Here is a 26,245-nt window from a genome sequence, read left to right as displayed (position 1 = left end):
CACATTTGTCTTTTATTTACTAAGGAGAGGCGCAGTGTACAATATTCATGCACTGGGGGGCAGGGAGTCCCTCAGCCCAGCCTGCGTCCTCTCGCAGTCCGGGACCCCCAGGGATCAGGGCTAAGCCAGCAGGTGGACATCCCCCTCACAGTCCCTGACCCATCGCTCCTTACCACCCGCTTGCTCACTGCTTCTTAGCGCTGCCCCGGAGGCAGGAGAGGCTCCTGTCGCTGCCACTGTGCTCGCCAGCCATGAGGATGGCTTCTGGCTGAGCAGTGCTCCCCCTGTGGGAGCGCACTGATCACCAGGAGACAGCTCCTGCATTGGGCTTCTGCCCCCTGGTGGTCAGAGCACATCATTGTGACCAGTCATTATGGCCGTTCCATTGTAACAGTCACGTAACCTTTTATTATAATGACTAGAGGCCTGGTGCACAAAAATTTGTGCACTCGGGGGGGAGGGGAGGTCCCTCAGCCCAGCCTATGCCCTCTCACAGTCTGGGACCCCTAGGGAGATAACGACCTGCTGGCTTAGGTCTGCTCCCGGGTGGCAGAGGGCAGGCCCAATCCCTAGGTGCAGCCCCTGGTCGGGCTCAGAGCAGGACCGATTGGGGAGTTGGGGCACCGCCCCCTGTCATGCACAGAGCAGGGCGGATCGGGAGGTTGCGATGCCACCCTCAGTCATGCTCAGGTCAGGGCCAATTGGGGGGTTGGGGCACCGCCCCCTGTCACACTCAAGGCAGAGTCAATGGGGAGGTTGCGGCGCCACCCCCTGTCACGCACAGAGCAGGGCCAATTAGGGGGTTGGGGCGCTGCCCCCTGTCACGCACAGAGCAGGGCCCATCAGGGGGTTGGGGCACCACACCCTGTCACCCACAGAGCAGGGCCTATCAGGGGGTTGTGGCCCCGCCCCCTGTCACACACAGAGCCGCAGGGCCATCAGGGGGTTTGGGCGCTGCCCCCTGTCACACTAATCCCGGTGCTTGGAGGCCTCTCAGCTCCGCTGATCCCGGTGCTGGGAGGCATATTACCCTTTTACTATATAGGATAGAGGTCTGGTGCATGAGTGGGGGCTGGCTGGTTTGCCCTGAAGGGTGTCCTGGATCAGGGTGGGGGTCCCCACTGGGGTGCCTGGCCAGCCTGGGTGAGGGGATGATGGCTGTTTGCAGCTGGTCACACACCCTTCAGGGTGGGGGTCCCCACTGGGGTGCCTGGCCAGTCTGGGTGAGGGGCTGAGGGCTGTTTTCAGGCTGGCAGCTGACTGAAGCTCCCAACTGCTCCTTTTTTTATTTTTTTATTTTTTTATTCTGGGCCAGCTTTAGCTCTGTCTCCAGCTCTGAGGCCTCTGCTGCTGAAAGCAGGTATCTGGTTTGTTTCAGTTCTATAATCGAAACACTGTATCAACTCCAGCTCTGAGATCCCAGCCGGCTGAAAGCTGGTTTCTGGGGTTTTGTTTAGCCTCTATATTTGTTACAATGTTTCAAACTGCAAGCTCAGAGGCCAGCAAGGCAGGTGGGAAACGTTGGAGTCCTCCATCACTGAAGCAAGCAAGCCTCATGTTCGCTTCCAGCTGCCTGGCTGTCGGCCGCCATCTTGGCTGGCAGTTAATTTGCATATCGCCCTGATTAGCCAATGGGAAGGGTAGCGGTCGTACGCTAATTACCATGTTTCTCTTTTATTAGATAGGATTCTTTACATGCTATGGATTTGTGGATTCTGGTTTGTTTGTTTGCATAGCTAGTTGCTATCATTTCTTTGTATCTTACTTGCTCATACTCATTGTGGGTAGCTTTTCTCATATCCTCTGTCTTTTCTAATATAGTGAGAATCCATTTTTCTTGAAGTGCTTTATACCTGCACTGAGATTTGTCACTTTTCTCTTTGGAGATATACTTGTGGGTTGACTATTGCAGTCTTCTGTACCCTGCTAGCTCAAAGTCCAGGAGAGGATAGATGAAGGACTGGAGAGCTCAGCCTCCTTTGTTGGAGGATCTAGGTTCTCTTATCGTTTTAAAAAATTGTATTAAATGGCAACTTTCATTGAACCTGGTTTCAAGTGCATTCTGTCCCTGTGGGGACACCTGTAGGTTTACAATTTACTTGCCTCTGCTTGTCAGTACTTTTGATATTCTCATGTTCCTATGATTAGCACATTGGGTGGGAAGGGGGTTGGGATGCACAGCAGTAACACTCAGCTACGTCTCAATTAATCTTCTGTTTATGTCTTTGCTTGCCCCTTGTCAAAGTTTATTATGTCAACTTGTAGCCCTTTCTTTGTGTGGTTCCTCTTACAGTTTTATTTAAATATGTTTTTTTTGATTTTAGAGAAAGAGATGGAGCATGAATGAGAGAGAAACATTGATTGGCTATCTCCTGCATGTCCCTTACTAGGGATCTAGCCCCAAATCCCGGCATGTGCCCTGACCAGGAATGGAACCTGGAACCTCCTGGTTTATGGTTCTGTGTTCAACCATTGAGCCACACCAGCTGGGCTGTTCTGATTTTATTTTAATTTTTCTGCTTTTTCTATTTCCTTATAAGTTGAGGGAGGAGAGTTTATGATTCATCTTTACCCATCTGCCCTTCATTTGCTTTACTCTATATTTCTAAAAATCAAATGTAAATCTTCTGGGAGGTAATACACTGAAGGCAAATTGTAATATAAAGCATGTCTGGTCTGACCTGGGTCTAAAGGGATAAGTTTTTAATCAGAAAATAAAGGGTTTCTTCTTTTGATAGATTGATAAGTTCCATTATTTACAAATGAAATCCAGTACTTACAAACAATAGTCTTATTGTATGTGTTTTTCTAACCACTGAGATTTTTTTTTGATTTTTTAATATATTTTATTGATTTTTTACAGAGAGAAGGGAGAAGGATAGAGAGTTAGAAACATCGATCAGCTGCCTCCTGCACACTTTCTACTGGGGATGTGCCCACAACCAAGGTACATGTCCTTGACTGGAACCAAACCTGGGACCCTTCAGTCCACAGGCCGACACTCTATCCACTGAGCCAAACCAGTCAGGGCCCACTGAGCTTTTTATTTGCCTTTATCACTTTCATTCTTACATGCTTCCCTTTTGCCCTGTGTCTCTCATCTTCTCATACACCAACCCCTGCATTTTCACTGGAATACATAATTTTTCACATATGAAAGCAAGCCTATGGCTCAGGAGCAGGAGGCCATCGCTTACACACACTTGACCCCGGCACAGCTCTCTTTTCATCTGGGGAGATTAGTTTTGGATGAGTTCACAGCTTTGAGGCACTCTCCTAGAACTGAGGATGGAAGAAGATGGCCCATCAGCTGAATCAACCCCACAGTCAGTGAGGTGACAGATGCTGGAGTGAAATCAGGCCCTATTCTAGAAAATTCACTGATTCTGCACAAGCGTTTTGTATTCTGTTTAGCATCAATGGGCAGAAAAATTCCACCCACATTTTGCCACTTATGATGCAATCTGGTAAAACTTCTGCGATTTGGTCTCATGCAGACACAGCTACACAATTTGATGCTTATACAAATGTAAATGTGCTCACCTCCCTGTGAAAGCTGTGTGTTTGTGAGCAGCTAACCTTGACCCATTTCCTGTTAGCTCTAGGATGCATCCACTTCCCTAAGTTCGGTGGCAAACAACCTGGCCAAAGAGCAGGGAGAAGAAAAGACAGAAAATAACTACATTAAGTAAAGTGTTTCTCCTCTGATTCAGATTGCTGCAGCTGATATCAGAGCCATTTCAGAAGTAGGCTTAGGGGAGGTGGGCACAGCAGGGTATGCCTGTGTGCAGACACAGCTTCCTGCTGAATCAGGAGAAAAGGGGCAGCAAAGCCTCCAGGCTGGTGGGAGGTGGGGGGGGGGGGGGCGGGGCCAGACGGGGGAGCTGGTTCTGAGATAAAACACTCCCTTACTAGCTTTGTGACACTGGGCAAATTATTTTCTTAATCTCACTTTGCATCAGTTTCTATATATGGAAGCTGGGTATAGTAATAGGCCCTATCATAAAATTGTCCAGTGATTGGATTTGAATTCAAATGTGTATTAAATATTATATTTAAAAACATTTATTTCTGTCTACAATAAGGAGTTTGGATGTCATTCTAAGAGTCCTGCCAAGCCACTGGGGGTTTGAAGTAGGGACACACACACACATAAACACACACAAGCTAACTCAGCAGTGCCTACATAGTAAGTCCTGGGGGAAAAAAAAAGTTCAATTGTATAAAGAATCAGTGGGTGGTGCTTTCTACATACAGTAAGATAAGGTACTCTTGGTAAGTCTAAATTTCAGGGGAAAATACCTAAAAGCTATTTTTATTCTACAACTATGTTTTCTTCTAGGCTGCTTTGAGGATTATAGTTAGCTATAGCTCATGCCTTATTATCTCCACACATATTTTTGTAAATAATACTACAGTAATTTCCTTAATAAGCTCAACATATCAGTATAACCTACTTATTAAGGCACCTTGACAGGTTTCAGATGTTATGGCCTAAAGAAATTTGGAAAGTATCAGAAAAGATGCATTATGAGAAAGTAGCAGTAATGAAGTACTTTAAGGCACGTGCTTTTCAATAATTAAAAATGATTTGTTTGCTTCAAACTCATTCTGACTTGTGGTTTAACATCCTTGTTGGTCCTTTAATTCCCATGCAATCATTTGTGTGAGTTTATAGATAGTTAACTGAACCAAACAATTAAAGAGAGGAAATCACCTTCTTTTAAACAAGAAAGACTAAATGTCTACCTGATATTATCAGATGTGGCCAGCTGTCTGTGATGTAAAATAGTGAGTCAGTGGCTTCCTATGTAATTGGAGCCTCTGTTCATTGGTTGACCATCAAACATGATATTAACTTGTAGAAGGCCTACTTGGGGTTTATAGTTAGCAAATTCACTAGATAAGACAGCCAGGTAATGATGGGCTAGAATGGAAATCTTTTTGCTTTGGAGCAACATCGAATTTCAGGGAATAAATAGAATGCTCCATGTAAGTGAAAGTCAACATATTAAAAATGTTCTGATATAAGGAATATGAACCCTTTCAATGAGTAATAATATTCATTATTTGTTTTTATATATAATACTAGAGGCCCAGTGCACGAAATTCGTGCACCCGGGAGGGGGAGTCCCTCAACCCATCCTCCACCTTCTCCAACCTGGGACCCCTTGGGGGATGTCCAACTGCCGGTTTAGACCCATCCCACAGGAGCCTAAAATGGCAGCCAGACATGCCTCTCGCAATCCGGGACTGCTAGCTCCTACCCTCTCGCCTGCCTGCCTGCCTGGTCATCCCTAACCCCTTTGGCTGCCTGCCTGATCGCCCCTAACCACCTCTGCCTGCCTGCCTGATCACCCCTAACTGCTCTGCTGCCAGCCTGATCACCCCTAACTGCTCCCCTGCTGGCCTGATCACTCCTAACCACCTCTGCCTCAGCCTCCCACCCAGGACCCAGACTTCCCTCCCCTTGCTGGCCGCAGTCATCTGGGCTTCCCTCCCTCTGGCCAGCCGCAGGCGCCTGGGACCAGGGGAGGGCAGCTTCGCCCGGGCCGCAGCCACAGGTGCTGGCGCCCAGGACATTGGGCGGGCGGCCTGCTTCGGCTTCTCTTCTCCCAGGTCACAGCTGCAGGCGCTGGCACCCAGGACTGTGGGAGGGCAGCTTCGCCCAGGCTGGCTTTGTCAGGAAGGACATCCAGAAGATGTCTAGTCTAATTAGCATATTACCTTTTTATTAGTATAGATTCCTTCATTTGCTCTTCATAGCTACTCTGGAATTGGACAGGTGCTATTTTTTATTTCCCTTTTGTGGGTACTGGCTCTGGACATGGTAACTGCCATGGTCTCCCCTTTGTACATAAGCGCCCAGGCACAAACCCAGGTAGGTCTGTCCTATATGCCTTTGTCTTACCACCATATCAGAATGCCACTCAAATAATTTGAAATCCTTACTTCAAATCAATATTGTGACCACTAGAGGGGTAGAATGAAGGTAAAGGGAAGAAGGTTTGGGGGGGGGCGTAAACAGGCGAGATCCAGTGGCAGAGCAGAAGGGAAATGGAGGGACAGGAGAGCAGGAGGCTGAAGAGCTGGGGAGGGGCTCAGGGTGCAGAGCGCGTGTCCTGGTTGTCACATCCTCCTAAACACTGGTCATTCGTAGCTATGCTGCACAGTTCTTTAGAAATGCTTATTGTTTTTGGTTCCTTATGTAAATAACCATCTACTATGTTTCCATTCTTTGAAGTTTTTAACTTTTTAATGTTTTTAAACTTTTAATGTTTCTTTGGTCCTTCCTTTATTCTTTCCTTTATTTCTTTACTCATATTTGATTATTTTTGTGTGGAATAAAGTTATATGAATATGTTTTAAATTACATGAGTTTTAGAAATGCACCCTAGAAGTTTACATTTAACCAATATTTTTGTCTAATTCTTTTTTTAAATTAAATTTATTATTTCTCCATCACCATTTATCTCCCCTCTTCCACCTCCACCCTACCAGTCCCTGCTCCCTTTTCCGTATTATTGTATTTCAGAGATATTTCAATGATCAGAGAATATACTCTTACTCTAGGGATAAAAAATCCATTTTTCAACAATCAGCTGACCTGACAGTTATAAAGTAAAATTTTCAATATAAATATCAATGCAGTTTTCCTCGCTCTCCATGAAAAGGTCAGGAGACTTGGGTTTTTGTACAATTGACCTTTTAGGTTTAGCACAAACTAACCTGCAACAGGACTTTATAAGCAGTTTTATATTTTTTCTGTCGTGAAAAGTCAAGTGATGTCACCTTTGCACCTGTTACCTTGACAAGATGTTTTGAAATAGAATTCTGAGAATTAATAATTATACAAAAAACCAGGCCCATTTTATGTGCACAATTTAAATTAGTTCTGTGTTCATTTAATTAAAACTCAAATACATAACAGAGGTTGAATACCTTCCTGGTGGTATTCTTCAATTCTAAGCATCATTATTGAGTTTTAGTACCCTAACCCACCAATTCCAAATCCTGAATTGACTATTTTCCCACAAGTAATATTGCCTATCATTGGGTCATGTAGAGGCGCCTGGCATACCCATATTCTTTTACTTAGTGGAAAACTGGGAGAGAAGATAGTGGCCTAAAGCTAGAGAATTAGATTCTGGGACATAAAGTACAGTGGGGCCTTGACTTACAAGTGTCCCGACTAACGAGTTTTTTGAGATACCAGCTGCATTGAGTTGATAGAGTAATTTGAGTTAATGAGCTCCTTAACGAGCTCCTTGATGAGCTCGGTCTCTGAACGAATTAAACTCGTAAGTCAAGGCCCCACTGTATTTTATGACATAGGTGAGCTAAAGGAGCTCAGGTCTAGTTCTAGTTCTTTGACTATGTGTCTGTGAGAATTTCAACAAGTTGCCAATCCTCCATGGGCCCTTAATTTCCTAATTTCCAGCAAGTGGGGATGAGACAAAAATTTTAGCTGAGAAATCTTTTGTTTTTCCTCCAAATTAATCTTAATTAATTCAAATTATTCAAATGTAAATAAGACCAAGAAAAGCCCTCCTGATTGCTTTAGCAGTAGCTTCATCCTTAAGCCTACTGAATTTCTCCATGTATCAGAATATGAAAGTCAGTGGGCTAAATAATTTTTAGGGCACTTCCAGTTATACATGCATTGAGGTCTATCTTACCTTAGAAGAAATAATCTAAGTAACTTCAAATTAATACTAATGACCAAAAAACCAAAAAAATCTCTTCAGTCAAGTATATGATACATTGTGGTTTTGGTTCCGGTTGTTTTTCCGGAGCAGGATGCAAGGGTGATCTCTTTCCCAGGTCCTTGTCCAGGTGGATTCAAAGACTGAAACCATGGACAAAAGGCGGTAGATGAAAAGGGTAGAATTTTATTGGAAGCAAGTACAGACTCCCACTGGGGAGGAGGTTCCAAGGGGGTAACCCACTAAGCTCCTTTTTTCTAAGGTTTATAAAGGCTGCAGTTCTTTGTCTCTTGATATTCCCTTCTCATTGGTCACTCTTTGCCGGGAGCCGGTCCATGCTTGCTGTTTCAAGGGACCTGGCATATATGGCATACTTTTCTTAATATGTTTGCTCACCTTCTTGGCACTATGTGTTTTAACCAAGGTCACCTCTGAGAAAGCTTGTTTCCCCAGGTAGGGATTTTCCCCTGAAGTTAGGGAGGGAATAAAACCCCTCAACTAAGTGCCAGGCGGGTAATTAATCCCTTTAACTACGAACAATCATGCTTAAACTACATAATCTTTTCTCCCTGGAATGGAGATAAGAAACGCCCTAACCTTTGTAATAGAGATTGATAGGATTGAATCAACTGGTATAAATACAGTTGTAACAAGACAGAAAGACTCAGAACTCAGGAGACAGAATTCAGAAGACAGAACCTACACGGAGCCTAGAGACAGAAGAACTTCGCTGGCGAGAGCATGCCAGAGGATCCTGGACTGGGACTGGCCTCGGAGCATAGAGACAGAGCCTAGCGGGAGAACATGGCAAGGGATCCTGGACTGAACCTGACTACAGAGATTGGCAGGAGAACCTGACTGGAACCTGGACACTGAACCTGACTGGAGAGCCTGGACAGAACCTGGCTGGAGAACCTAGCGAGGGAACATGGCTACAGAACCTCGCTGGAGATCCGGGCTGGAGATCCTGGCTAGGCTGCTGATCAACTGAACCCTGTCTCCGTGTCATTCCTTTTTCGCCGACTCCGTCCACGCCTTTGGGGACCCCTGGACCTGCTGGGGTTGGACCCCGGCATCTGGCGCCCGAACAGGGACCCCTAGGTAAGCACCCCGCACTCGGGACGAATAGGACTCCACCATAGGAAAAGGGTGGATAGTCTTCGCCGACTCCGTCCACACCTTTGGGGACCCCTGGACCTGCTGGGGCTGGACCCCGGCATCTGGCGCCCGAACAGGGACCCCTAGGTCAGCGCCCCACACTCGGGATGGATAGGACTCCACCGTAGGAAGAGGGTGGATAGTCTTCGCCGACTCCGTCCACACCTTTGGGAACCCCTGGAACAGGATTCCCCTAGGTAACCCCCCCTCCCCCATTGAGAACCCCCACACTCGGGACGGATCAGACTCCACCGTAGGAAGAGGGTGGATAGTCTTCGCCGAATCCGTCCACACCTTTGGGAACCCCTGGAACAGGATTCCCTTAGGTAAGCCCCCCCCATTGAGAACCCCACACTCGGGACGGATAGGACTCCACCAGGGTGCTACAGACCCCCCTATAGAGGATAAGTAGGGTAAGAAGGTGGATAGTACAGAACTTAGATTGAGAAGATGTGCCATACTGAGTCCAAAGAAAGAAGACTCTGTATTGATTCTTAGATTGAGAAGATGTGCCATACTGAGTCCAAAGAAAGAAGACTCTGTATTGATCTTTAGATTAAGAAGATGTGCCATACTGAGTCTAAAGAAAAAAGACTCCGTATTGATCTTTTAACATATATGCTTGTTAGCAGAGGAATTAAGGTTACTCCCAGTCAGACAGAACATTTTATACAAGAAATACGTCCATGCTTTTCTGAGGAAGGAAAGGTGCCGGAAAGGTAAATGTAGAGGCATGGGAGAAGGTAGGCCCAAGGAGCCTTATCCTTAACCCCACTGCAGCCTTTCCACCCCGGGAAAGTGCAGGATTGGCAAGCTCTCCCTGGGGTGATAGATCAGGACTCAGGTAATAGCGGAAAGCGCCAATCCTACTCTTAAAATGGATACAAAGGAGCATTTCGGGTTTTTCTTTTTAATGCCTGCTTTAAAAAAAATAAAAAAGGGGGAAATTTGCCGGGAGCCGGTCCATGCTTGCTGTTTCAAGGGACCTGGCATATATGGCATACTTTTCTTAATATGTTTGCTCACCTTCTTGGCACTATGTGTTTTAACCAAGGTCACCTCTGAGAAAGCTTGTTTCCCCAGGTAGGGATTTTCCCCTGAAGTTAGGGAGGGAATAAAACCCCTCAACTAAGTGCCAGGCGGGTAATTAATCCCTTTAACTACGAACAATCATGCTTAAACTACATAATCTTTTCTCCCTGGAATGGAGATAAGAAACGCCCTAACCTTTGTAATAGAGATTGATAGGATTGAATCAACTGGTATAAATACAGTTGTAACAAGACAGAAAGACTCAGAACTCAGGAGACAGAATTCAGAAGACAGAACCTACACGGAGCCTAGAGACAGAAGAACTTCGCTGGCGAGAGCATGCCAGAGGATCCTGGACTGGGACTGGCCTCGGAGCATAGAGACAGAGCCTAGCGGGAGAACATGGCAAGGGATCCTGGACTGAACCTGACTACAGAGATTGGCAGGAGAACCTGACTGGAACCTGGACACTGAACCTGACTGGAGAGCCTGGACAGAACCTGGCTGGAGAACCTAGCGAGGGAACATGGCTACAGAACCTCGCTGGAGATCCGGGCTGGAGATCCTGGCTAGGCTGCTGATCAACTGAACCCTGTCTCCGTGTCATTCCTTTTTCGCCGACTCCGTCCACGCCTTTGGGGACCCCTGGACCTGCTGGGGTTGGACCCCGGCATCTGGCGCCCGAACAGGGACCCCTAGGTAAGCACCCCGCACTCGGGACGAATAGGACTCCACCATAGGAAAAGGGTGGATAGTCTTCGCCGACTCCGTCCACACCTTTGGGGACCCCTGGACCTGCTGGGGCTGGACCCCGGCATCTGGCACCCGAACAGGGACCCCTAGGTCAGCGCCCCACACTCGGGATGGATAGGACTCCACCGTAGGAAGAGGGTGGATAGTCTTCGCCGACTCCGTCCACACCTTTGGGAACCCCTGGAACAGGATTCCCCTAGGTAACCCCCCCTCCCCCATTGAGAACCCCCACACTCGGGACGGATCAGACTCCACCGTAGGAAGAGGGTGGATAGTCTTCGCCGAATCCGTCCACACCTTTGGGAACCCCTGGAACAGGATTCCCTTAGGTAAGCCCCCCCCATTGAGAACCCCACACTCGGGACGGATAGGACTCCACCAGGGTGCTACAGACCCCCCTATAGAGGATAAGTAGGGTAAGAAGGTGGATAGTACAGAACTTAGATTGAGAAGATGTGCCATACTGAGTCCAAAGAAAGAAGACTCTGTATTGATTCTTAGATTGAGAAGATGTGCCATACTGAGTCCAAAGAAAGAAGACTCTGTATTGATCTTTAGATTAAGAAGATGTGCCATACTGAGTTGAAAGAAAAAAGACTCCGTATTGATCTTTTAACATATATGCTTGTTAGCAGAGGAATTAAGGTTACTCCCAGTCAGACAGAACATTTTATACAAGAAATACGTCCATGCTTTTCTGAGGAAGGAAAGGTGCCGGAAAGGTAAATGTAGAGGCATGGGAGAAGGTAGGCCCAAGGAGCCTTATCCTTAACCCCACTGCAGCCTTTCCACCCCGGGAAAGTGCAGGATTGGCAAGCTCTCCCTGGGGTGATAGATCAGGACTCAGGTAATAGCGGAAAGCGCCAATCCTACTCTTAAAATGGATACAAAGGAGCATTTCGGGTTTTTCTTTTTAATGCCTGCTTTAAAAAAAATAAAAAAGGGGGAATTTGCCGGGAGCCGGTCCATGCTTGCTGTTTCAAGGGACCTGGCATATATGGCATACTTTTCTTAATATGTTTGCTCACCTTCTTGGCACTATGTGTTTTAACCAAGGTCACCTCTGAGAAAGCTTGTTTCCCCAGGTAGGGATTTTCCCCTGAAGTTAGGGAGGGAATAAAACCCCTCAACTAAGTGCCAGGCGGGTAATTAATCCCTTTAACTACGAACAATCATGCTTAAACTACATAATCTTTTCTCCCTGGAATGGAGATAAGAAACGCCCTAACCTTTGTAATAGAGATTGATAGGATTGAATCAACTGGTATAAATACAGTTGTAACAAGACAGAAAGACTCAGAACTCAGGAGACAGAATTCAGAAGACAGAACCTACACGGAGCCTAGAGACAGAAGAACTTCGCTGGCGAGAGCATGCCAGAGGATCCTGGACTGGGACTGGCCTCGGAGCATAGAGACAGAGCCTAGTGGGAGAACATGGCAAGGGATCCTGGACTGAACCTGACTACAGAGATTGGCAGGAGAACCTGACTGGAACCTGGACACTGAACCTGACTGGAGAGCCTGGACAGAACCTGGCTGGAGAACCTAGCGAGGGAACATGGCTACAGAACCTCGCTGGAGATCCGGGCTGGAGATCCTGGCTAGGCTGCTGATCAACTGAACCCTGTCTCCGTGTCATTCCTTTTTCGCCGACTCCGTCCACGCCTTTGGGGACCCCTGGACCTGCTGGGGTTGGACCCCGGCATCTGGCGCCCGAACAGGGACCCCTAGGTAAGCACCCCGCACTCGGGACGAATAGGACTCCACCATAGGAAAAGGGTGGATAGTCTTCGCCGACTCCGTCCACACCTTTGGGGACCCCTGGACCTGCTGGGGCTGGACCCCGGCATCTGGCGCCCGAACAGGGACCCCTAGGTCAGCGCCCCACACTCGGGATGGATAGGACTCCACCGTAGGAAGAGGGTGGATAGTCTTCGCCGACTCCGTCCACACCTTTGGGAACCCCTGGAACAGGATTCCCCTAGGTAACCCCCCCTCCCCCATTGAGAACCCCCACACTCGGGACGGATCAGACTCCACCGTAGGAAGAGGGTGGATAGTCTTCGCCGAATCCGTCCACACCTTTGGGAACCCCTGGAACAGGATTCCCTTAGGTAAGCCCCCCCCATTGAGAACCCCACACTCGGGACGGATAGGACTCCACCAGGGTGCTACAGACCCCCCTATAGAGGATAAGTAGGGTAAGAAGGTGGATAGTACAGAACTTAGATTGAGAAGATGTGCCATACTGAGTCCAAAGAAAGAAGACTCTGTATTGATTCTTAGATTGAGAAGATGTGCCATACTGAGTCCAAAGAAAGAAGACTCTGTATTGATCTTTAGATTAAGAAGATGTGCCATACTGAGTCTAAAGAAAAAAGACTCCGTATTGATCTTTTAACATATATGCTTGTTAGCAGAGGAATTAAGGTTACTCCCAGTCAGACAGAACATTTTATACAAGAAATACGTCCATGCTTTTCTGAGGAAGGAAAGGTGCCGGAAAGGTAAATGTAGAGGCATGGGAGAAGGTAGGCCCAAGGAGCCTTATCCTTAACCCCACTGCAGCCTTTCCACCCCGGGAAAGTGCAGGATTGGCAAGCTCTCCCTGGGGTGATAGATCAGGACTCAGGTAATAGCGGAAAGCGCCAATCCTACTCTTAAAATGGATACAAAGGAGCATTTCGGGTTTTTCTTTTTAATGCCTGCTTTAAAAAAAATAAAAAAGGGGGAAATTTGCTGGGAGCCGGTCCATGCTTGCTGTTTCAAGGGACCTGGCATATATGGCATACTTTTCTTAATATGTTTGCTCACCTTCTTGGCACTATGTGTTTTAACCAAGGTCACCTCTGAGAAAGCTTGTTTCCCCAGGTAGGGATTTTCCCCTGAAGTTAGGGAGGGAATAAAACCCCTCAACTAAGTGCCAGGCGGGTAATTAATCCCTTTAACTACGAACAATCATGCTTAAACTACATAATCTTTTCTCCCTGGAATGGAGATAAGAAACGCCCTAACCTTTGTAATAGAGATTGATAGGATTGAATCAACTGGTATAAATACAGTTGTAACAAGACAGAAAGACTCAGAACTCAGGAGACAGAATTCAGAAGACAGAACCTACACGGAGCCTAGAGACAGAAGAACTTCGCTGGCGAGAGCATGCCAGAGGATCCTGGACTGGGACTGGCCTCGGAGCATAGAGACAGAGCCTAGCGGGAGAACATGGCAAGGGATCCTGGACTGAACCTGACTACAGAGATTGGCAGGAGAACCTGACTGGAACCTGGACACTGAACCTGACTGGAGAGCCTGGACAGAACCTGGCTGGAGAACCTAGCGAGGGAACATGGCTACAGAACCTCGCTGGAGATCCGGGCTGGAGATCCTGGCTAGGCTGCTGATCAACTGAACCCTGTCTCCGTGTCATTCCTTTTTCGCCGACTCCGTCCACGCCTTTGGGGACCCCTGGACCTGCTGGGGTTGGACCCCGGCATCTGGCGCCCGAACAGGGACCCCTAGGTAAGCACCCCGCACTCGGGACGAATAGGACTCCACCATAGGAAAAGGGTGGATAGTCTTCGCCGACTCCGTCCACACCTTTGGGGACCCCTGGACCTGCTGGGGCTGGACCCCGGCATCTGGCGCCCGAACAGGGACCCCTAGGTCAGCGCCCCACACTCGGGATGGATAGGACTCCACCGTAGGAAGAGGGTGGATAGTCTTCGCCGACTCCGTCCACACCTTTGGGAACCCCTGGAACAGGATTCCCCTAGGTAACCCCCCCTCCCCCATTGAGAACCCCCACACTCGGGACGGATCAGACTCCACCGTAGGAAGAGGGTGGATAGTCTTCGCCGAATCCGTCCACACCTTTGGGAACCCCTGGAACAGGATTCCCTTAGGTAAGCCCCCCCCATTGAGAACCCCACACTCGGGACGGATAGGACTCCACCAGGGTGCTACAGACCCCCCTATAGAGGATAAGTAGGGTAAGAAGGTGGATAGTACAGAACTTAGATTGAGAAGATGTGCCATACTGAGTCCAAAGAAAGAAGACTCTGTATTGATTCTTAGATTGAGAAGATGTGCCATACTGAGTCCAAAGAAAGAAGACTCTGTATTGATCTTTAGATTAAGAAGATGTGCCATACTGAGTTGAAAGAAAAAAGACTCCGTATTGATCTTTTAACATATATGCTTGTTAGCAGAGGAATTAAGGTTACTCCCAGTCAGACAGAACATTTTATACAAGAAATACGTCCATGCTTTTCTGAGGAAGGAAAGGTGCCGGAAAGGTAAATGTAGAGGCATGGGAGAAGGTAGGCCCAAGGAGCCTTATCCTTAACCCCACTGCAGCCTTTCCACCCCGGGAAAGTGCAGGATTGGCAAGCTCTCCCTGGGGTGATAGATCAGGACTCAGGTAATAGCGGAAAGCGCCAATCCTACTCTTAAAATGGATACAAAGGAGCATTTCGGGTTTTTCTTTTTAATGCCTGCTTTAAAAAAAATAAAAAAGGGGGAATTTGCCGGGAGCCGGTCCATGCTTGCTGTTTCAAGGGACCTGGCATATATGGCATACTTTTCTTAATATGTTTGCTCACCTTCTTGGCACTATGTGTTTTAACCAAGGTCACCTCTGAGAAAGCTTGTTTCCCCAGGTAGGGATTTTCCCCTGAAGTTAGGGAGGGAATAAAACCCCTCAACTAAGTGCCAGGCGGGTAATTAATCCCTTTAACTACGAACAATCATGCTTAAACTACATAATCTTTTCTCCCTGGAATGGAGATAAGAAACGCCCTAACCTTTGTAATAGAGATTGATAGGATTGAATCAACTGGTATAAATACAGTTGTAACAAGACAGAAAGACTCAGAACTCAGGAGACAGAATTCAGAAGACAGAACCTACACGGAGCCTAGAGACAGAAGAACTTCGCTGGCGAGAGCATGCCAGAGGATCCTGGACTGGGACTGGCCTCGGAGCATAGAGACAGAGCCTAGTGGGAGAACATGGCAAGGGATCCTGGACTGAACCTGACTACAGAGATTGGCAGGAGAACCTGACTGGAACCTGGACACTGAACCTGACTGGAGAGCCTGGACAGAACCTGGCTGGAGAACCTAGCGAGGGAACATGGCTACAGAACCTCGCTGGAGATCCGGGCTGGAGATCCTGGCTAGGCTGCTGATCAACTGAACCCTGTCTCCGTGTCATTCCTTTTTCGCCGACTCCGTCCACGCCTTTGGGGACCCCTGGACCTGCTGGGGTTGGACCCCGGCATCTGGCGCCCGAACAGGGACCCCTAGGTAAGCACCCCGCACTCGGGACGAATAGGACTCCACCATAGGAAAAGGGTGGATAGTCTTCGCCGACTCCGTCCACACCTTTGGGGACCCCTGGACCTGCTGGGGCTGGACCCCGGCATCTGGCGCCCGAACAGGGACCCCTAGGTCAGCGCCCCACACTCGGGATGGATAGGACTCCACCGTAGGAAGAGGGTGGATAGTCTTCGCCGACTCCGTCCACACCTTTGGGAACCCCTGGAACAGGATTCCCCTAGGTAACCCCCCCTCCCCCATTGAGAACCCCCACACTCGGGACGGATCAGACTCCACCGTAGGAAGAGGGTGGATAGTCTTCGCCGAATCCGTCCACACCTTTGGGAACCCCTGGAACAGGATTCCCTTAGGTAAGCCCCCCCCATTGAGAACCCCACACTCGGGACGGATAGGACTCCACCAGGGTGCTACAGACCCCCCTATAGAGGATAAGTAGGGTAAGAAGGTGGATAGTACAGAACTTAGATTGAGAAGATGTGCCATACTGAGTCCAAAGAAAGAAGACTCTGTATTGATTCTTAGATTGAGAAGATGTGCCATACTGAGTCCAAAGAAAGAAGACTCTGTATTGATCTTTAGATTAAGAAGATGTGCCATACTGAGTCTAAAGAAAAAAGACTCCGTATTGATCTTTTAACATATATGCTTGTTAGCAGAGGAATTAAGGTTACTCCCAGTCAGACAGAACATTTTATACAAGAAATACGTCCATGCTTTTCTGAGGAAGGAAAGGTGCCGGAAAGGTAAATGTAGAGGCATGGGAGAAGGTAGGCCCAAGGAGCCTTATCCTTAACCCCACTGCAGCCTTTCCACCCCGGGAAAGTGCAGGATTGGCAAGCTCTCCCTGGGGTGATAGATCAGGACTCAGGTAATAGCGGAAAGCGCCAATCCTACTCTTAAAATGGATACAAAGGAGCATTTCGGGTTTTTCTTTTTAATGCCTGCTTTAAAAAAAATAAAAAAGGGGGAAATTTGCCGGGAGCCGGTCCATGCTTGCTGTTTCAAGGGACCTGGCATATATGGCATACTTTTCTTAATATGTTTGCTCACCTTCTTGGCACTATGTGTTTTAACCAAGGTCACCTCTGAGAAAGCTTGTTTCCCCAGGTAGGGATTTTCCCCTGAAGTTAGGGAGGGAATAAAACCCCTCAACTAAGTGCCAGGCGGGTAATTAATCCCTTTAACTACGAACAATCATGCTTAAACTACATAATCTTTTCTCCCTGGAATGGAGATAAGAAACGCCCTAACCTTTGTAATAGAGATTGATAGGATTGAATCAACTGGTATAAATACAGTTGTAACAAGACAGAAAGACTCAGAACTCAGGAGACAGAATTCAGAAGACAGAACCTACACGGAGCCTAGAGACAGAAGAACTTCGCTGGCGAGAGCATGCCAGAGGATCCTGGACTGGGACTGGCCTCGGAGCATAGAGACAGAGCCTAGCGGGAGAACATGGCAAGGGATCCTGGACTGAACCTGACTACAGAGATTGGCAGGAGAACCTGACTGGAACCTGGACACTGAACCTGACTGGAGAGCCTGGACAGAACCTGGCTGGAGAACCTAGCGAGGGAACATGGCTACAGAACCTCGCTGGAGATCCGGGCTGGAGATCCTGGCTAGGCTGCTGATCAACTGAACCCTGTCTCCGTGTCATTCCTTTTTCGCCGACTCCGTCCACGCCTTTGGGGACCCCTGGACCTGCTGGGGTTGGACCCCGGCATCTGGCGCCCGAACAGGGACCCCTAGGTAAGCACCCCGCACTCGGGACGAATAGGACTCCACCATAGGAAAAGGGTGGATAGTCTTCGCCGACTCCGTCCACACCTTTGGGGACCCCTGGACCTGCTGGGGCTGGACCCCGGCATCTGGCACCCGAACAGGGACCCCTAGGTCAGCGCCCCACACTCGGGATGGATAGGACTCCACCGTAGGAAGAGGGTGGATAGTCTTCGCCGACTCCGTCCACACCTTTGGGAACCCCTGGAACAGGATTCCCCTAGGTAACCCCCCCTCCCCCATTGAGAACCCCCACACTCGGGACGGATCAGACTCCACCGTAGGAAGAGGGTGGATAGTCTTCGCCGAATCCGTCCACACCTTTGGGAACCCCTGGAACAGGATTCCCTTAGGTAAGCCCCCCCCATTGAGAACCCCACACTCGGGACGGATAGGACTCCACCAGGGTGCTACAGACCCCCCTATAGAGGATAAGTAGGGTAAGAAGGTGGATAGTACAGAACTTAGATTGAGAAGATGTGCCATACTGAGTCCAAAGAAAGAAGACTCTGTATTGATTCTTAGATTGAGAAGATGTGCCATACTGAGTCCAAAGAAAGAAGACTCTGTATTGATCTTTAGATTAAGAAGATGTGCCATACTGAGTCTAAAGAAAAAAGACTCCGTATTGATCTTTTAACATATATGCTTGTTAGCAGAGGAATTAAGGTTACTCCCAGTCAGACAGAACATTTTATACAAGAAATACGTCCATGCTTTTCTGAGGAAGGAAAGGTGCCGGAAAGGTAAATGTAGAGGCATGGGAGAAGGTAGGCCCAAGGAGCCTTATCCTTAACCCCACTGCAGCCTTTCCACCCCGGGAAAGTGCAGGATTGGCAAGCTCTCCCTGGGGTGATAGATCAGGACTCAGGTAATAGCGGAAAGCGCCAATCCTACTCTTAAAATGGATACAAAGGAGCATTTCGGGTTTTTCTTTTTAATGCCTGCTTTAAAAAAAATAAAAAAGGGGGAATTTGCCGGGAGCCGGTCCATGCTTGCTGTTTCAAGGGACCTGGCATATATGGCATACTTTTCTTAATATGTTTGCTCACCTTCTTGGCACTATGTGTTTTAACCAAGGTCACCTCTGAGAAAGCTTGTTTCCCCAGGTAGGGATTTTCCCCTGAAGTTAGGGAGGGAATAAAACCCCTCAACTAAGTGCCAGGCGGGTAATTAATCCCTTTAACTACGAACAATCATGCTTAAACTACATAATCTTTTCTCCCTGGAATGGAGATAAGAAACACCCTAACCTTTGTAATAGAGATTGATAGGATTGAATCAACTGGTATAAATACAGTTGTAACAAGACAGAAAGACTCAGAACTCAGGAGACAGAATTCAGAAGACAGAACCTACACGGAGCCTAGAGACAGAAGAACTTCGCTGGCGAGAGCATGCCAGAGGATCCTGGACTGGGACTGGCCTCGGAGCATAGAGACAGAGCCTAGTGGGAGAACATGGCAAGGGATCCTGGACTGAACCTGACTACAGAGATTGGCAGGAGAACCTGACTGGAACCTGGACACTGAACCTGACTGGAGAGCCTGGACAGAACCTGGCTGGAGAACCTAGCGAGGGAACATGGCTACAGAACCTCGCTGGAGATCCGGGCTGGAGATCCTGGCTAGGCTGCTGATCAACTGAACCCTGTCTCCGTGTCATTCCTTTTTCGCCGACTCCGTCCACGCCTTTGGGGACCCCTGGACCTGCTGGGGTTGGACCCCGGCATCTGGCGCCCGAACAGGGACCCCTAGGTAAGCATCCCGCACTCGGGACGAATAGGACTCCACCATAGGAAAAGGGTGGATAGTCTTCGCCGACTCCGTCCACACCTTTGGGGACCCCTGGACCTGCTGGGGCTGGACCCCGGCAACTCTTTTGCAGAATATCAGCTTCAGAGCCCAAACCCCACATGGTACCCACCTCCCTTTCTCTCCCCCTTCAGTGGTAGAATTCTCTGTCTCCTGTGAATATCTGTTTTCCTCTTTTTCCCACTTGTTGGCATTTCTCTATCCTCTGTGAAAGTTTGTTTCTTTTTTCTCCCCATACCCTGTGGCTTTTCCTTATCTTCTGTGAATCGATGTCTTCCTCTCCCCTTATCCCATGGCACCTTTTTTCTCTCTCTGTGAATGTATGCCTTTTGGCAGCTCCAAGCCCTCACCTATGCCTTCCTCTCCCATAGATCCTCTTTATTTCTGAATCTCCCTAAACAGCCCTATTTTATCCCTGAAACTCCTTTCAGTTTGGTGTCTGGTCATTCTGATCAGGAGGGTGTTTACTTGGCACTGTCATCAGAATGAAGGGCAGAGGAGCACCCAGGAATTTAACAATTTTAAAAGTCAGCATAATCTTATATACAAGTTAGATGACTCTTAGAATTGTATCAATGACAGAGAGAAGGCATTATGGCCTTTATAATATAGTAATCATTTTTTTTATACTTGACTTCTTAGTAGTTTATATAAAGACTAGAGTCCCAGTGCACAAAATTCATGCATGGGGGGGGGGCCCTCAGCCTGGTCTGCACATTCTCCAATCTGAGACCCCTCTCAGACATCCCACTCACAATCCAGGACCACTGGCTCCTAATGGCTCACCTGCCTGCCTGCCTGATTGCACCTAACCACCTCTGCCTGCCTGCCAGATCAATCCTAACTACCTCTGCCTGCCTGCCTGATCACCCTTTACCCCTCTGCCTGCTGGCTTGATCACCCCTAACTACCTTTGCCTGCCTGCCTGATGCCCCTAAGCACTCTCCCCTGCAGGTCTGATCACCCCTAACTGCCTCTGCCTTGGCCCCCGCCACCATGGCTTTGTCTGGAAGAACATCCAGAAGACATCCGGTCTATCTGGTCTAATTAGCATATTATCCTTTTATTAGTATAAACTAGAAGCCCAGTGCACAAAAATTTGTGCACTCAGCGGGGAAGAGGGGTCTCTCAGCCTGGACTGTGCCCTCTCACAGTCTGGGACCCCTCTGAAGATAATGATCTGCTGGCTTAGGCCTGCTCCCGGGTGGCAGAGGGCAGGCCCAATCCCTAGGTGCAGCCCCTGGTCAGGCTCAGAGCAAGGCCGATTGGGGAGTTGGGGCGCCACCCCCTGTCATGCACACAGTAGGGTGGATCGGGAGGTTGCGATTCCACCCTCAGTCACGCTCAGGGTAGGGCCGATTGGGGGGTTGGGGCACCGCCCCCTGTCACACTCAAGGCAGGGTCAATGGGGAGGTTGCGGCGCCACCCCCTGTCACGCACAGAGCAGGGCCAATCAGGGGGTTGGGGCGCTGCCCCCTGTCACGCACAGAGCAGGGCCCATCAGGGGGTTGGGGCACCGCCCTCTATCAGGCACAGAGCAGGGCCGATCAGGGGGTTGGGGCCCTGCCCCCTGTCACACACAGAGCTGCAGGGCGATCAGGGGGTTTGGGCACTGCCCCCTGTCATGCTGATCCCGGTGCCAGGAGGCCTCGTGGCTCTGCTGATCCTGGTGCTGGGAGGCATATTACCCTTTTACTATATAGGATAGAGGCCTGGTGCACAGATGGGGCCCGGCTGGTTTGCCCTGAAAGGTGTCCTAGATCAGGGTGGGGGTCCCACTGGGGTGCCTGGCCAGCCTGGGCGAGGGGCTGATGGCTGTTTGCAGCTGGTCACACCCCCTTCTGGGTGGGGGTCCCCGCTGGGATGCCTGACAAGTCTGGGTGAGGGGCTGAGGGCTGTTTTCAGGCTGGCGGGTGACTGAAGCTCCCAACCGCTCCTTTTTTTCTTTTTTTAAAATTCTGGGCCAGCTTTAGCTCTGAGGCTTGGCTCCAGCTCTGAGGCCTCGGCTGCTGAAAGCAGTTATCTGGTTTGTTTGGGTTCTAAAATTGTAACACTGTTGCGGTCCTGCTCACTCCAGCTCTGAGATCCTGGCTGGCTGAAAGCAGGGATCTGCATTTGTTCTATAATTGAAACAATGTTGCGGTCCTGCTGGCTGAAGCCCGGCTAGCTGAAAGCAGGTTTCTGGGGTTTTGTTTAGCTTCTATATTTGTAACTATGTTTCAAACTGCAAGCTTAGAGGCCGGCAGCGGGAGGCGGGGAACATTGGCTTCCTCCGTCACTGAAGCAAGCAAGCCTCATGTTAGCTTCAAGCTGCCTGGCTGCCGGCTGCCATCTTGGCTGGCAGTTAATTTGCATATCGCCCTGATTAGCCCATGGGAAGGGTAGCAGAGGTACGGCTAATTACCATGTTTCTCTTTTATTAGATAGGATATGTTTGCTTATATTTTTGCTCACATAACTTGCACTATTTTTTCTTACCTAGGCTGAACCATAGGCTAGCTTTACAAAAAAGGAGAAGGATTTAAGACTTCTCCCCTTTCACATACAAATGGATATTTTATACCCAAACAAAGCCAGGAAACAAAAACAAACACAAAAGGGCAACTTTGCCAAGACTAACATTTGCCTCCCACTGTATGGAGGTAAAGCTTTTATTTCTTAGAAGACAAAAAGGGATCATAAAGTGTTTAACATCCAGATAAGTTGAGGAGTTGACAATATTCTAGCTTTAAGAGGATCACTTGGTTTTCTTTGTATTTTATGAATTCTCAGTGCATTGGACACTTTTCTTAGGTATAATGTATATTGTAAAATTAATATGGCTGTTTGAAATAAGTCAGACAGAGAAAGACAAATGCTATATAATATCACTTACATGGGGGTCTAAAACAGCCAAACTCATAGAAACAGACTAGAATGGTGGTTGCCAGGGGCTTCGGGGTGGGAAAAACTGGGAGATGTTGATCAAAAAGTACAAGATGAGGAGTTCTGAGTATCTGACATACAGGTGGGGATTGTAATTAATACTACTGTATTACATATTTGAAAGTTGCTAAGAGAGTGGATATTAAATGTTCTCACCACAAAAAATAAATGGCACTTATGTGATGTGATTGAGGTTTTAGCTGACACTGTGGTGGTTATCATTTCACAATATATGTTTCAAATCAACACATTGTACATCTTAAACTTAAAAAAATGTTTCATGTCAAATATATCCCAATTAAGCTAAAAAGTAAGATTGGGGATTTACTAAACAAAAAATCAATATGGTAAAAGTGACTTGATACCCATGCCCTAATCTGGAATCTCAAAACAAATTTACCTCATTCTGTGACCATCCTACAAACATTAGAAACTTAGAGATGATACAACATCTATGATCCTCTTTATACTAGTTATAGTTTACTCTGGATACAATGTCAGAACCATATGCTGTGCATTTGTTTCTTGAATTTATGTGTTGACAATTCATGAAATAAAATATTTCAGATCCTTCGGAAAAAAGTTACAGCCTAACCTCAGAAGAGTCACCAGCCTTCAACAATGGTTCGCTGAACATAAGTCAGGCTACCCTACATTTCTTTAAGACCTCACATTCCAGGGACCCTTGTGGAATTAAGGAACTGAGGTAGGTTATATGTAAACATAATGCATAGTAACAATTTGGACAAGCCCCAACTAATTCTCTTTGCTATATGAAGAAAGATTGTCCCCATGTGTGTACTTTATATGGCTATTTGTGTAAAATTTTTGTCTCCTTTGCTGACCTATTTTAGGGATTTAGTAAAAGGCTTATGAAGACATTGCTTTATTATAAAGTATAACAATTACTTATAATACGAAAGTATATAATTCTCTGCTGTAAAACATGTCAGAAAAATGTAAAAAATGGAATTCAATAACCACCCGACATTTCTTTTTAAATTGAAAAGCAGTTGCCTTACTTTCATTAATTAACCTAATACTTTTAATTTTAAATAAATTTTAATACTTTGCATTAGTAGAATCTTACTCAATGTGAATAAAGTTTTCAGAATGCAATATTGAGAGGTTTCTTTCTTGAAATCAACTCCATGCTGTTGATGATAGCATAATTCAGTTTGTTACCATTTTACTCGTTCCTCACATAAGGTAAGAGCTTTTAGGAATGGTGACCAGTTTATAGGGAACATACTAATATACTAATAAATGCCTAAGAAATGTAGTTTACCATGTCACTCTACTATTGACATACTGGAACTCCTTGTAAAAAGAGGAGGGTTTCTCATATGTCTGTGATAAATGTAAATAAAAGCCCCTTGTATTATAAATTTCTTTGATTAGTTTGAAGTCTGATATTGCAGTAAAAGGAAAGCACGAGTTTTTGTTTGTTTGTTTGTTTGTTTTTTGAAGAAGGAGATAATTTAGCTGTGGTTCTTGGCTTTTTGCATTTCTAACACTAAAAGTTTATTTTTAAAAGGGGTAAATCTAAAGTTGCCATTCCCCCAACCCCCCACAAAAGTAATTAAAGATAAAAGAAACCTACCACTTACTGTCACCACCGTTTCACAAAATAAAGAACAATTAGTACAAAAACGTAAGGGGAACACATTAACAGAATAAAACACTGTGCTTTAAAACTAAGAATGTTATGAAAATGCCATTACAGTCAACATTTTTTTTAATATATTTTATTGATTTTTTACAGAGAGGAAGGGAGAGAGATAGAGAGTTAGAAACATCGATGAGAGAGAAACATCGATCAGCCGCCTCCTGCACATCTCCTACTGGGAATGTGCCCACAACCCAGGTACATGCCCTTGACCGGAATCGAACCTAGGACCTTTCAGTCCACAGGCCGACGCTCTATCCACTGAGTCAAACCAGTTTCGGCACCAGTGAACATTTTTATTCACAGTTAGATCTGCACTGGTTCACAGACGAGAGTGTAGGCTCTGCTATTTAGCCAGTGTTGGACATAAAAAAAAAAATCCAAAGAACAGTTATATCCATCATGGAATGTTAGGCAAGTATTTTATATTTAGTGCCATACATGGACTGACAATTGAGATCATTTAAACCAAAACATCTGAGTGGTGCAGGCCCCCCACTGTTCCCCACTCTACCTCTTCTCCAACTCTGGAATCTTACACGCTGGAGCCTCCAACAGAGCTGCCTCTCCACAATAAAGCACAAAAAATAAAATAACTCAATAATTATTGTCATTCATTCTGGTTTTGGCATATCTTGACTGGCTATCCACATAGTCCTAATTTACTGTACACAAAAGAGTTGATTTATCTGGCAGTCTACATTCATTGGGATTCTATTAAACAGCCAATGTAATGATGAATGTCCTTAATGTTGACCCCGAGGCTCAGCAAGTTTCCAAAGTGCCTTCTGAATCATCGGTGAAAGACACAGTCAGAGACTGTAAAACCTTCTCTCCTCGGTACCACTGTGACTTTATTTCTTGGGAGAGGGAAAGTGATGAGAATTTCTCATTAAAAGGAGGCTTGGTATATTGGGCATGTTGAAAATTATGGCCCCAGTCTGAGGCGGCCCCCTCCCATCTGCCTGCCTCCAGTGACTTCTACGTATGTAGTATTGATCAGAAGATAAATGAAGAGTTCAAACCTAGTTCTGTATATTGTGTATTGATCTTTTAATGTATTTCCAGCTTTTCTGAAAAAGATACTGAGATTCAGTCTTTCCTGACACTTTCTGAAAACAGCAAGGACGAGGAGGAAAAGGACTTTCTTGACAAGCAACATGTCATCATACTACCATGGCCGAAGAGCACCTAAAGGTCATTTGTTCTTCACTTTTTACCTTTTGTACCCAAAGTAATTGGAAAAAAAGTTAACAACTAATAAAAGTAACCAAGAAATTACTTCTCTAGTGCTGGAGATTTTCATTAATGTTTCTGGTATTTCAAGATTTTCAGACTAATAAAAGTTAGTAAAATTAAAATTTTAAGAACTTTGTCTTCCAACTAATATATTGTGTATCAAACAATCTATATCACAGATCCTATGAGTTTAGAAAAGTAATAGTTACCTGCAGGTGTGACTCAGTGGTCGACCGTGACCTATGAACCAGGAGGTTGTGGTCATTCCCGGTCAGGGCACATGCTTGGGTTTTGGGCTTGATCCCCAGTGAGGGGCATGTAGGAGGCAGCTGATCAATGATTCTCTCTCATCACTGATGTTTCTATCTCTCCCTCTCCCTTTCTCTCTGAAATCAGTAAAATATATAGTATAATAAACTAGAGGCCCCATGCATGAAATTCATGCAGAGTAGGCCTTTCTTCCCCCGGCTGCTGGCACCAGCTTCCCTCTGGCACCCGGGACCAGGCTTCCCTCGAAGGCCAGGCTTCATCCAGAAGGTCATCTAGAAGGATGTCTGGGCTAATTAGCATATCATGCTTTTATTATTATAGATGACAGTTAAATCTGTGTTTATAGAACCTACCATAGACTACAACATAATTACATTTAAAGTAATATTTAATTGTCAAATTATATTTTAAGTAGTTATGTCATCAGTAAGAGTACACATTTGAGGGCCAAGTAATATTTGGCAGTATCATCAAGTGTGTCTGGAATCCTTTTTTTATTTTGATAATTATAGGTATTTTTTTTTTCTGTTAGTGTTTTGGCATTTATAGAAGT

General features: G+C 46.7%; 1 protein-coding gene across 2 annotated transcripts in view; it reads left to right on the top strand.

Moving 5' to 3' along the window:
- ZBBX (zinc finger B-box domain containing) overlaps positions 1–25,445 on the top strand; it is a 110,986-nt gene extending 85,541 nt beyond the window's left edge. For both annotated transcript variants that reach the window (XM_059685970.1, XM_059685969.1), the window contains 2 exons: positions 23,082–23,220; positions 25,252–25,445. In XM_059685970.1, coding sequence (XP_059541953.1) covers positions 23,082–23,220; positions 25,252–25,378 — 266 coding nt within the window. In that variant the 3' untranslated portion in view covers positions 25,379–25,445. The remainder of the gene's footprint in view (positions 1–23,081; positions 23,221–25,251) is intronic.
- Positions 25,446–26,245: the final 800 nt, after the last annotated feature.

This window comes from Myotis daubentonii, chromosome 3 (genome assembly GCF_963259705.1).
Source record: "Myotis daubentonii chromosome 3, mMyoDau2.1, whole genome shotgun sequence".
Classification (NCBI taxonomy): Eukaryota; Metazoa; Chordata; class Mammalia; order Chiroptera; family Vespertilionidae; genus Myotis; species Myotis daubentonii.
The sequence above is the reverse complement of the archived record's forward strand: the minus strand, read 5'-3'. Positions and strand labels throughout refer to the sequence as shown.